Here is a 13,365-nt window from a genome sequence, read left to right as displayed (position 1 = left end):
CACCACAACAAGATGGTAGAACAGAGGCACAATTGCAATCAAATCAAATTCCATTCCCGCCTGGGTGGGTGACTCACAAAAGTAGAAAATTATTATAATGCAGAGGTTCTCCCATAGGAGTGAAACTTCTGAGTCCTCTGTCAGCCTCCACAGCCTGGGGGTCTGGCACTGGGAAGAGGAGCCCTGAGAGCATCTGGCTTTGAAGACTTTGTTTGATTGCAGGAATTCCACAGGACTGGGGCAAACAGAAACTCCATTCTTGGAGGGAAAACACAAGACTCGTGTGCCCCAGGACCCAGGGTAAAACGCAGTGACCTCACAAGGGCCGGGGCCAGACCTGCCTGCTGCTATCGGAGGGTTTCCTATGAAGGTGGTGGGGGGTGGGGTGGGGATTGTGGCTCACTGTGGGGACAAAGATATTCTCAGCAGTAGTTCTGGGGAGTTATTGGCATGAGCCCTCCTGGAGGCTGCCATTTTTTCACCGAGACCTGGCCCCACCCAACAGCCTATAGGTTCAAGGGCTAGGATGACTCAGGCCAGACAACCAAAGAGATGGAAACACAGCTCCACCCATCTGCAGACAGGCTGCCTAAGGTCTTCCTGAGCCCACAGCTGCCCACCTCTCCCCTTAGACCAACTTCATCCACTATGAAGCACACAGCAGAAGCAAGAACTACAATCCTGCAAAACAGAAACCACAGTGACAGAAAGTTAGACCAAATAGCAGAGAAACAAGTCCCAGATGAAGGAACAAGAGAAGACCCCGGAACAACTAAGGTGAAGTAGATATAGGCAAGCTACCTGAAAATGAATTCAGAGTAATAGTAAAGATGATCCAAGATCTCGGAAAAAGAATGGAAGAACAGATAGAGAAGATACAAGAAATGTTTAACTAAGAGCAGGGCTTCCCCATTGGCTCAGTGGTAAAGCATCTGCCTGCAATGCAGGAGACGTGGGTTTGATTCCTGGGTCATGAAGATCCCCTGGAGAAGGGGATGGCTACTTACTCCAGTATTCTTGCCTGGTAAACCCCATGGACAGAAGAGCCTGGCAGGCTACAGTCCGTGGGGTCACAAAGAGTTGGACACGACTGAGCGACTAACACTTCACTGTACAGAGTGCCGTAGTACAGCATCTTTATTTCAAGCTAGATCTGTAAGAGGATGACTTCACTGAACTTCTTGCTGTGCAACACGAAGAACTCAGTAATGAAGACCTGATGGAGTTGGAGGTCCAGAGAAGGGCTGAATAGAGACAAGAGGAAGAAGAAGTAATTGAAGAACTGGAGAGATTCACCACACAGGAAACAACAAGGGGGTTTTCCTTATTTGAAGAGGCATGGTTAGTTTCTGAGGCATAGGACTCAAACATAGAATGGAACAGGAAGGTTTTGCAGCAGCCATTCACAATGCCACCCAGTGGTACCAAAAAAACTGAAAGCATTTCCTCTAAGATTAGAAATAAGACAAGCCACTATTATTCAGCGTAGTTTTGGAAGTGCTAGTCATGGCAGTCAGAGAAGAAATTAAATGAATCCAACTAGGAGAAGAAGAAACAAAACGGCCACTATTTGCAAATAACATGATATTACACAGAAAATTGTAAAGATGCTACCAGAAAACTACTAGAACTCATCAATGAATTCAGTGAAGTTGCAGGATACAAATAAATTGGGAGCTTGGGATTGACATATATACCCTATTATATAGAGCACAGGGAACTCTACTTAGTATTCTGTAATAACCTAAATAGGAAAAGAATCAATATATGTATATGTAAAACTGAATCACTTTGCTGTATACCTGAAACTAACACAATATTGTAAATCAACTATAGTCCAATATAAAATAAAAACTATTAATTAAAAAAAAAAACTGGAGTACAACTTACATTATTCCATGTGGTCTCCTGATAATAAAAGACAAGGCTGAGACTGCATTTCAAACTTGGATTGTTGTGTGTATACTGGAGCATTCCAATTTGAGTCAGATTCCAGCTACTTACTGTTTGCAAGTATTCTCCAATGTAGAATGATTACTTTGCATAGGAATTTTGGCAGTTACATTGTTAAGGCAAGGATATTTAAGACCGATTCAAATAAGCTTTTGTAAAAAGTAGGATGAAGAAGATTCTGTGGTCTTTATCTTACTAGATGGGCACAGTATGTTTAAATGCACTCAGATCAGTTAGTATGGACTTGATTAAAAACTTTTTTTTAACGAATAGATGAATTTGACTTAATCACAATGGAGAATTTTTCACTGAACTCAGGGTGGGGATGGGATATTTCACAAGGAAAAGAGGCTGAAATGTGGAGGTTGCCTGTGGGGCGTGTCACACTGATTTGCATTGATTTGTTTTGTTCTCTGTAAGGAGTAAGACAGCTCCCTGCCTTGTTGCTGTCACTGGCTGGGAGGAACAGTGTTTCTCTGATTATTTAGTCTCCCGTCCGCCACATTGATACTGGAATTTGTTCCCTCTCTGCTCAGGTATCTCCATACTTTCTTGGACAATTAAGTGGAAAAGATAGTGCTTCTTTCCCTTATGCCATCATTTTTACTGTACCCAATCTGTGACTTTAGGAGCACCAATTTTTAAGGGTAAGTCTCTGGGAAGCAGAGAGGGTTTCTTAAATAGATAAGGGCTTCCTAAGGACTTGGAAAGTTTAGGGGGAAATAGTGGGAGGATGGGTTTGGGATGAAGAGATTCCAAAGAGCTGGACACTTTAATATTACAAATCTTTTATCCAGAATCAAGGTGTGTTGGGGATTTAAGAATAAGAAAATTGCTTGATTCTTTTGCCTGATTTACTATAATGCATGTATCAGTAACCTTAGATCCTTTTTGGAAAAAAAAAGTCATTTTTTAAGAAACTCATGTTTTTAAAAAACTCAGGAAAAGCTCTAGCTGATTAACACAGCAAATGGGTTTTTTAAAAGCAGTGTTGGTATTTATTTTCCCAAGCCTGTTTGATGGATTCTGGAGTTATGCCTCCAAGTTTGAATCCTGTGATTTGTTGGGGCTATGACAGGTGCAGGGTATAGCAGCACCATCTCGTGGGGTCATTTAGAGAGACCTTTGCAGGGGAGACATTTAGCATTATTCCTTACACTGAGTGTCATTCAATAAATTCAGCTGTTATTTCTACTAGAAATATTAGTATGCATACTGTGGATGACCTATAAAGGGAATAATTAAAAAAATTTCAAAATCCAAATATAGATGCTTGAGTAAAATCCACTCACTGACTTACCTAGGACCGTCTAGTGTATTAATGAGGTAACTGTGCACAGCAGGTGAGCATGTGTGCTGAGTGTGCAGAGAGCAAGTGGGCTCGCCTTCCTGCCCACCACTGGGAAGGGGTTAAGGTGAAGTACACGCGGTTCTATGAGGCCACCTACAGCTAGTTAGTAATGTCAGTGTCCTAACCGTGCATTCCTGGGATAAAGAGACAGGTAGGATCCTTCCTTTCGTACCCTCAATGTCTGGACAGTTGCCATTGTGGGGATGGAAAAGTGGAGATATAGTGAAGCCAACCCATCAGGAAAGGACTGCTGGGGGGAAGACAGTTTATGACAGTTCCTTAGAGCAGGGGGCAGGCGGGGTATGGGGGACCCAGGGATACAGGGAGCAGCAGCTGGTGGGTCAGGAGGCTGAGGGTGGGGAAGGAGCTGTGCAAGGAGCCCCTGTTGTGGTTTCTGTGGGAAGGTGCGGGCAAGGCAGGGGGCAGGTGTAAGGTTGGCCAGTTCCCTCGGGCTCTGGGGCATAAAGACAGCCCGAGTCATGTGGAGCCTGGCCCTGGAGTGATTAGGGGAGGTGGATAGTGGCCCGGAGTGTAGCTCCCGATAAAGGGCGTGGCCAGGGGTGTGGACTCTGGATTCCCTGGTGTGGAGTTGAGAAGCACACGCTCGCATCTTTGTTGTTGACTGTCTCTGGGAACTAACTAGCTGATGCTGGGAGGGGCTGCCCCTCTGGGGTGAGCAAAGCGTCAGAGGACAGAAAAGAGCTGCTTGATACAACATGGTATGGCATCACTTCAGCCTAAGCTCCTAAACACCCTGAGTGTGCTGTCACACCCCTGGAAGGGCAGGTTCTATGACCTGGGAGGATTTGGGGTCAAGCCTCCCACGCTGACCTCTCCTTTCTCCTGTGGGATCTGTGGGCTACGTGGCAGCTCCCCTGGATGTGCCAGGGTCTCCATAGGTGTGCAATGTGTCCTCCGCCCCAGAGCCCTTCAGGGTCTATGCCTCCCGTCTCCAGGGATGGCCTCGCCCTGCACCCGCTGCCAGGCTGGGGGTGGGGAGGTCTGTTCACTCTTCTCCCCCTCTTCCCATATCGGCCGTCCACTGTGACCTGTTGCCCCACCTTGTCAGTGCATCTTATTTTTTTAAGGAATTGTTTCCATCTGTTCGGCTCCCCGAGTTTACGTGCAGAACTTTCCCACATCAGCATGTCTTGAATGAGTGAAGCTGGCCATTGAGCTCTAGCCTCAGCCCATGCTTTGTAGTCGTCCTGTCTCTGCCAAGATCCCTGTGGGTATCTCAACCTGCCTCCCCCTTGCTGGTCTCTTTGTCCTCAAAACCAATACAATCTTTCAACAGCAGACCCCCATCACCTTGCTCCCTATTGCAGAACCTTGAATGGCTTCCTGGTGATTACAGTTCAAGTTCAAAATCCTGGGCAAGACCCACAAGGCTTCCCAAGCCGACCCCAGCCCCGCTTCTGACACGTGACACTCCCTTACTGTGAAGGGTCAGCCACACCTGGCCTCCGGCCGGCTCTCAGTCCACAGCCAGCTGCCACCCCTTCTCTCCTACCTGATGACACCCATCATCCCTGTGACCCAGGCCACGTGTCCCCTCCCCTGAGAAGCCGACATCAGTCCTTCTGACTGTGCTCAGCCCCTCTTCTCATCTCCCCCTCTTACAGCATGGCTGTCTTTTGCCTGAGACTTTCTCATGCCATCCTATCCCTCCTTCATTCAGCAAATGTTTGTTGAGTATTTGCCCCCCACGAGGCCACTGTGCCTAATGGCAGGAAGTGAAGAGGAACTAAAGAGCTTCTTGATGAGGGTGAAAGGGGACAATGAAAAAGTTGACTTAGAACTCAATGTTAAAAAAAAAAAGCTAAGACCATGGCATCTGGTCCCATCACTTCATGGCAAATAGAAGGGGAAAATATGGAAACAGTGACAGACTTTATTTTCTTGGGCTCCAAAATCACTGAGGACAGTGACTGCAGCCATGAAATTAAAAGATGTTTGCTCCTTGGAAGGAAAGCTATGACATACCTAGACAGCATATTAAAAAGCAGAGACATCACTTTGCCAACAAAGGTCTGTTATTGTCAAAGCTGTGGTTTTTCCAGTGGTCATGTATGGATGTGAGAGTTGGACTATAAAGAAGGCTGAGCGCCAAAGAATTGATGCTTTTGAACTGTGGTGCTGGAGAAGCCTGGTGAGAGTCCCTTGGGACTACAAGGAGATCCAACCAGTCAATCCTAAAGGAAATCAGCTTTGAATATTCATTGGAAGGACTGATGCTGAAGCTGCAATACTTGGACCACCTGATGCGAAAAGCCAACTCTTTGGGAAAATACCCTGATGCTGGGAAAGATTGAGGGCAGGAGGAGAAGAGGGTGGCAGAGGGATGAGATGGTTAGATAGCATCACTGACTCAATGGACATGAATTTGAGCAAACGCTGGGAGACAGTGAAGGACTATAGTCAAGAACCTCACTATAGTGAAGATATAGTGAAGGACCTCACTATAGTGAAGATAGTGAGGGACTGGCATACTGCCGTCCATGGGGTTGCAAAGAGTCAGACATGACTTATCAGTTGCACAACAATAACAAGCACTGTGCCAAGTGTTGACAGTACAAAAATAACAGAATCTAAGAATCAAATCAGGAATATAATAGCCTCCTTGGGGAGAATGGGAACCAAAGATACAACCAGAGAAAACTGTGTCTAATTCCAGTTAAAATGTGATACCTGCAATGACAGGTGCATCGACAAAGCCCTGTGGACACAGAGGAGAAAGAACCCTGCCGGAGAATTGGGAAGAACCCCAGGAGGTAGCATTTGAGGTGGATCTTGTCGAATGAGATCCGAGTTTGAGTGGAAGAGTTCAAAGAGAGGTGGCGGGGTCGGGGTGGGGGGCGGTTAGTGATTGACAGCTCTTCTCTTTCCCTCAGCACCCAAACAAGAAAAATGATATCCATGTGGAAAAATGTTCAAACCAGGTTTCCTTTTTCTCTGAACACTGGAATATTCCCTCTGGGTGCCCTTGATTACGTATCCTTGTGTTTCTCAGTCTTACGCGTGGCTCAGGGGAGCAGGCGGCCAGACACAACTGTCTGTGTTTCTCAAGATTTGCTGGATTCAGTGAGAAAAACATGACGTAGCACCTGCCCCACATGAAGCCAGAACTCGCTGCACCAGAGTTAACTGCTTGGCTGGAGTGGTGTTTTCACCCTGCTGTCCTCGTTACACTTCGATGTATGGTTACTTGATTTTGAGACAGTTTTCAAAACCTCTGCTGAGAAGCTGACTATATTAACAGGCCTTCTGAAAGTCCCCATGGCTCGGTGCCAAAGACACATGAAACTACCCCGAGGGCCCCACATATTCCAGCCTTGCTTTTTGCTGTCAAGCATACCTCGGAGTCAAATAACCCTCTTTAAAGGCCTGCTGTTCACTGGTGTGTGCCCTTGGGGAAGTTAGATAACCTCTTGGAAACTTAGCTTCCTTTTCGGTGAAGGCAGAGCCTACCCACTAGAGCTTTAAGAGTTAAGGATTAATCAAATAACGCACTGTGGTGAAGGCGGCCACTCCTGGCATGTAGTAAGTACTTAGCGAATAGAAGGTGCCTATTTTTGGTGACGTTAGTGATCCTATGCTCTCAGCCGATTCTTGTGTGTTAGGTAGATACTAAATTATCAGTTTCCAGAAAGTCAGGGAGCATTAAGAGAGGGATGCCAGCGACTTCCCTGGTGGTCAGATGGCTAAGCCTCCACGCTCCCAATGCAGGGGGCCCAAGTTCGATCCCTGGTCGGGGAACTTGATCCCACATGCCACAGCTAAAGATCCTGCACGCTGCAACAAAGACTGAAGATCTCACCTGCTGCCACTAAGACTGGATGCAGCCAAATAAACAGTTTTGAAAAAGAGATGCAGGGTGGAGGGTAGGGGAAGAGGATCTGTTTTATTAAATGTTGCCAAGCACTTATGCGTCCTGCGTCATTACAGGAAAGCTAAAATAAGGGATGGGAGCATCTCACACGTTTTCATCTAACCATGTTATCTGAATTGAATGCCACTTTAAAGACAGTAAAGCATCTGCCTACAGTATGGGAGATCCGGGTTCGATCCCTGGGTCGGGAAGATCCTCTGGAGAAGGCAATGGCAACCCACTCCAGTATTCTTACCTGGAAAATCCCATGGGCGGACGAGGCTGGTAGGCTACAGTTTATGGGGTCGCAAAGAGTCGGGCATGACTGAGCGACTAAACTTTAATTAGCTGGTGCTGCAGCAGCTTCTTCATTTTCTGTTCATCTAACTCCAGCTTTTAGTTTGACAGTCTTTAAGTAAAATCATGCTTTGAGTCCGGACTGACATTCATTCTCACGTTTTAGTATATATTCCTACTTGTAGAGAGTTATTTAGTGTGTCTGAGTGTGCTTCTTGAAAGGGAACAGTGCTGTGTTTGGAGTTCAGGTTTCTTAGTTAAGCTGTGAAATTACAGAGGAATAGGTAGTTATGGCTAATTTATCTAGTTCTTGCTTTATGTCTGAATTTAATGTCATGAACAGAAATGTTTGACTAGGTTTCTAGTGAAAAAGCCTGTTTCCTTTGTAGGAACATTAGTTGTCTGCATTTACTATTTTACACGGAGCTCTAAAAGTAGACATGAAAATCTGTGGCAGAAAAAAAAATTATCATTTGCTATTCTCATAATTGAGAACGTCATTCCCTGGTTCATTTCTGTGCTTTCTTCTCATCTACCCACATAGGAAGAACGCTGGGGAAAAGCACAGAAACCAGTGACTTCTACGGCTGTGGGATTTCCATGGAGAAAATAGCATCAGAATGCACCTGGACCATCTTCTGTACCCAGCAAGCCCTCTACACTCCCAGGCGTGTTCTGTGAATCTGCGTGCATGTGTGTTCAGGGTGCTTTCGTGCAAGGGAGCACACCTAGGCCTGTAGATGAGGTGGGGAGGGTGCAGAGGGGAAAAGGACGGGAGAGACTATGGAGCAAGTGTTTGACAACCTGAACCTCAGAACTGTGATCCTCCAAGGAGAGCGCTACTTGAAGAAAAGAAAAAATAATAAAGTCGAATGGCTTCTCAGGGATTTTTTTTTTTTTCCGTGCACATATAAGCCATAATTCCAGTACAGGTGGCAGTATTCAGAGCACTCAGATTTCAGTTCTGTTAAATGTGAAAGAGGGATCGACTGACCATTCATTGCTGTTCCATAACTAGTGTAAAATATGTATATGTTTATCTTTATTTTTATAATACACAAATACATTTAAATTTATACAGTTTGAAGCTTCTAGCATTAGTTGACACTGGGTGCAATATTCTGATGAGAACTGTGCCAACACGGGGCTGATTTCTTACTTTAGCATCGGACGTGTTGTTTATTCTTTAAGCCTTCGCAGATTTAAAAAAAGAAAAGATACCTATCTCTTTGCTCATGGCTTCAGTGTTGGTTCATAGAGGTTGACAATAATCATCAAGAACCTTAAACATACATTTCAGGCAATAGCCCCTCCTCACCTTTTCAGTAAAGGTCCCTGGTCACTGGGTGATAGTCTGATGGAGGCCTGGTAATTAAGATTCTTCAGGGGAGGGGGATTTAAGGGATCCACATATCCAAGGAAAAGTGGAGTCTTGCGATAGCTTAGATAGTCAGGCGTCAGTTCCGAAGCATGTAAAGAGCTCTGCTAATAGGTCCTGTTCCCACCCCCACCACTCCCTAGAACAGAGTCTGTGAAATTTAGCAGAGGTCTCTGAAAGCTGGTATCAGACCCTAAGATAGTGAGTTGCTTAATTGGAGAGCACAAGCCCACATTGGTTATTTATAAATACAGAACCTCTGATTGGATGGCCTACTGCCAAGAACTAGTAAAACCTTGGTTTTAAAATCTCCATGACGTAAAACCTAAAAAGCCAACCAACCAAACTGCTGTCTCCTCCTCCTCATCGGGGCCAAACAGCATCTACTGCAATAGTAACACATTCTTTGAAAAGTGTGCACGATTGTTTACATCTGCCACCTCTGCATGTTGATTGAAAAATGTGTGAAACTGTTTCTTCCCAGTGTAAGGCAAGAAAAACTAGTCAGCGGTATTATTCGTTTACTTCTATAAAGTATTGTCTCTTGGAATGCCACAGTATATGATGTCTCCACATATTTAAAAAATAACAAAGAAGTGGCTGCCTTGCCAAAAAAAAAAAAAAAAACACACCAGAAATCAATTTTTGTAGATTGTTTCGTGCCCCAGGAATTAACTTTATGAACTCCAGAACCTCTAGTCAAACAAGCATGATTTCTTACAATCATAAAATCAAATGGGATCAGACTAGTTCTGCATTTAATACTTGAATATGACACCTCCAGTTTGCAATTTCATTTTCTTTTGGAACAGTCACAAGATTCACCTTGTTAATCCTTCTGTCACGGTTCTCCTGTGTGTGTGTGCATGTGTGTGTAAGTGTAAACTGAATGGTAACATTTAATTGCTTTACGGACCACTGAATTGTTGGGCATAAAAGTTTTCCAACTGGCAGGAGACAGTTCTTCACCTGTCAAATTAACCAACTTTGACCAAAAAAAAGGCTGTTAAAGTGACTTCAGGCTAACTCCCCAGGGGACCATATTAACTGAAGAAAAAAAATATGTTCCTTTGAGTGACATACCCTGCAAAGTGTGTGCTCTTATTATGATGCCCACGTTCTTAATAACTGCTCTTATTGGACAAGTGATGCTTTATGCTGTCATCTGAACCTTAGAGAAGCAGTGTAAGAAGAAATCTTGGTGTCACATGTATTTTAGCAAAAAAAGTCACCCTGATAGAGGGTCATGTGACCAAAAGCAGCTCCAGAAAAGCTTGAGAACTCGCTTTGGGGCAGGCGGGAAGGTTGGAGATACAGAAAACACACTGCTCTATAGGAATTTTCTTCATCTATGCAGGAAATTCCATTCTCTCTCTCAACACCTGGGAAGACTCGGCTGGGGAGGCTGACTGATGGGCGATTCACTAAGCACAAAGGGGGGATATTTTCCAACTAAAGTCGTCCCTGCCTTGCAAACAGATGCCCTCCAAGTTTGTTATGGTTTCTATTCCTGCATCTTGTGGTATCAAAACCACTTCCTGGAATTGTAAACGCGCTGCCAGAATAAATGTTTTTTCCCCCTTCCAAGAAAAAAACTGCCAGTGCTCATATTTGACAGTTGTGCACTGGACTCTTTTTGAATGAATAAAATGGAAAGGGTTTGGTGTCATTTCTGATGGAGTGTGTGTTCTTTTTTCATACCACAGTTTGTGCATTGTAATTGTGGTTTCCTATTTAATTGCCATAACCGGGCAGATTTTTTTTAATTCAAAAAAGTTTAATAAAAAATACAAAGAAATGATGAAGCAGTTATATTTCCAGAGTTTAGTTATTTCTGTCTGTCTTTGTTTCAATTTTATCAGTTAGGAAATCACTATATTCTGTTTTTAGTCTTAGGTCACTTTGAGCCACAGGAGGTGGATAGTGGTGGCTCTAGTTGCGGAAGGAAATGAAAGAATCTCTTTCATGCTCTCCCATCTGTGTTCAGGCTGGAGAGTCAGTGCTGGAATATCAGTTGTCTCTTAAAGCCTTTGCTCAGTGATCTGTTCTGTTCCTACCAAAACTTATGATAGGTGTGCAAGTTCCCTTTCCCTGGCCTTTCTTTGCCCCAGGGGTCTATATTTGCTGCCTGAAGGAGCTGACCTGTGGATACTGGGTCAGAGACTTCTATTCACCCTGTTTTTTTTTTTTAAAAGGACAGTTAAGGATAAGAAAGGAAATGCATGCAGTTGCTTCTGCAAGAAGCAACAACCTTTAGGGAAGGACCCAGTGCACACAAGCCCTGCCCTGAGGCGCTGGGGCTTTGGGGACACAGGGGAGAAAGGAGGGCCTTGATGTAAGACTCGTATCACTGGGTGCCCTGAAGTCAAGTCTCCCTCTGCCAGTGGAAAAGCTTAAACCAAGTGCTGATCAGAATTTTCAAGAGTGGGGAAGCATGCCAATCTTCCAAGCAGCTCTCTTCACAATAGCCAAGACATGAAAGCAACCTAAATGTCCATCAGTAGAGGAATGGATATGATGTGGTACATATTTACAAAGGAATATTACTCAGCCATAAAAAGGAATGAAATAATGCCATTTGTAACTGAATGGACCTAGAGATTATCCTACTAAGTAAGTCAGAGGAAGACAAATGATATCACCAATATGTGAAATCTAATGAAAAATGATAGAAATGAACTTACTTACAAAACAAACAGACTCACGGGGCTTTCCCTGGTAGGCCAGTGGCTAATACTCTGTGATCCAAATGCCAGGGAGCCTGGGTTCAATCCTTGGTCAGGGAACTAGATCCCACCTACCACAACTAAAAGACCCTGCTCTGGGCACTAAGACCAGACAAAGCCAGATTAATTAATTAATTTTTTAAAAATGACTCACAGATCTCAAAACCAAACCTATGGTTACCAAAGGGGAAATGGGGGAAGTGATAAATTAGGAGACTGGGGTTAACACACACATACTACTATATATAGAATAACTAGAAGGACCTACTGTATAGCACAGGGAACTTATTCAATATTCTGTAATATATGGTAAAAAAAAAAAAACCTGAAAAAGAATGGAGGTGTGTATATATGTGTGTGTGTATAACTGATTCAATTTTCTGTACACCTGAAACTAACATAATGTTGAAAATTAACATAGTCCAATAAAAATTTTTCTGAAAATGAGTAAGGAAATGAGGTGTGATCCCCATGGATGGGCTGGCTCTTACAGCCATGTCCAGGTAAAGCAAAGTCCTCAGATTCAGTGCCACTGCTAACCCTCCTGAACTGGAAAGAAACAAGGAGCATAAACCCCACTTTGGACCTCATTTTTCTTTGCCAATAAGTTTGGAGTTCTTTACACTTGCTGAGTAGGTCACAGACCAGCAGACATCCTCAGTGACCATTACAAATGTGTTATCCATCACATGAATGTATCCTTCCCTCCCAAGGCTATTTCTCCTGTTTAATTGTGAGCTTTCTGAAGTAGATTCCTAGTTTGCTTTGAATGTACAGTGTCCCACAAATGGTGGGTTCAGGTGCTCAGGGTTTCCCTTGCCCATGACTGTTACTCAGCAGTCCTGGAAGGAGGAAGAATATCGCCTGGCAGAACCTGCATGGTTGCACCTAGTAGGGAGGGGTGTGGAGTTATTGGAAGAGGTTTAGAAAGCACGTGACCCTTTAAAATATGGGTTTGAACACATGAAAAAACTCATTGCGTATTAGAAACCCTATTTGAATATTTAAGCTCAAGTAAGAAATATCTTATTCAAAGGCTCCAGTGGTTAAGAATCCACCTGCCAATGCAGGAGACACGGGTTTGATCCCTGGTCTGGGATGATTCACAGAGCAACCGGGCGTGTTCTGTAGAGCCCAGGAACCACAGCTACTGAAGCTGAACACCCTAGATCCTGCACTCTGCAACAAAGGAAGCCACTGCAGAATGAAGCCCAGGCACTGCAACTAGAGAAAGCTGGCATGCAACAGTGAAGACCCAGCTCAGCCAAAAGTCAACTTTTTGAAAAAGAAATAACCCCTCCATCTTTAAACACAAGAAATAATTTAGCATGAAGTGAATTTCATTCTAAACACAAAGACTAACTCAATTCAGTTCAGTTGTCCAGTCATGTCTGACTCTCTGCCACCCCATGGACTGCAACACACCAGGCCTCCCTGGCCATCACCAACTTCTGGAGTTTACTCAAACTCATGTCCATTGAGTCGATGGTGCCATCCAACCATCTCATCCTCTGTCATCCCCTCCTCCCGCCTTCAATCTTTCCCAGCATCAGGGTCTTTTCCAAGCAGTCACTTCTTTGCATCAGGTGGCCAAAGTATTGGAGTTTCAGCCTCAGCATCAGTCCTTCCAATGAATATTCAGGTCTGATTTCCTCTGGGATGGACTGGTTGGATCTCCTTTCTGTCCAAGGGACTCTCAAGAATCTTCTCCAACACCACAGTTCAAAAGCATTAATTCTTCAGTGCTAAGCTTTCTTTATAGTCCAACTCTCACATCCATACATGACTA

The 13,365-nt window shown here is 44.2% G+C and overlaps 1 protein-coding gene across 2 annotated transcripts in view; it reads left to right on the top strand.

Moving 5' to 3' along the window:
* The window catches only part of MFHAS1 (malignant fibrous histiocytoma amplified sequence 1), a 111,171-nt gene extending 100,520 nt beyond the window's left edge, over positions 1–10,651 (top strand). The window contains exons 3-4 of one of the 2 annotated variants that reach the window (XM_040243193.1): positions 2,490–2,600; positions 8,017–10,651. In XM_040243193.1, coding sequence (XP_040099127.1) covers positions 2,490–2,517 — 28 coding nt within the window. In that variant the 3' untranslated portion in view covers positions 2,518–2,600; positions 8,017–10,651. The remainder of the gene's footprint in view (positions 1–2,489; positions 2,601–8,016) is intronic. The other variant, XM_040243192.1, reaches the window with a different exon arrangement.
* The last annotated feature ends 2,714 nt before the right edge of the window (positions 10,652–13,365 follow it).

This window comes from Oryx dammah, unplaced genomic scaffold (assembly GCF_014754425.2).
Source record: "Oryx dammah isolate SB20612 unplaced genomic scaffold, SCBI_Odam_1.1 HiC_scaffold_7, whole genome shotgun sequence".
NCBI lineage: Eukaryota > Metazoa > Chordata > Mammalia > Artiodactyla > Bovidae > Oryx > Oryx dammah.
This window is presented reverse-complemented; position numbering and strand designations above follow the sequence as displayed.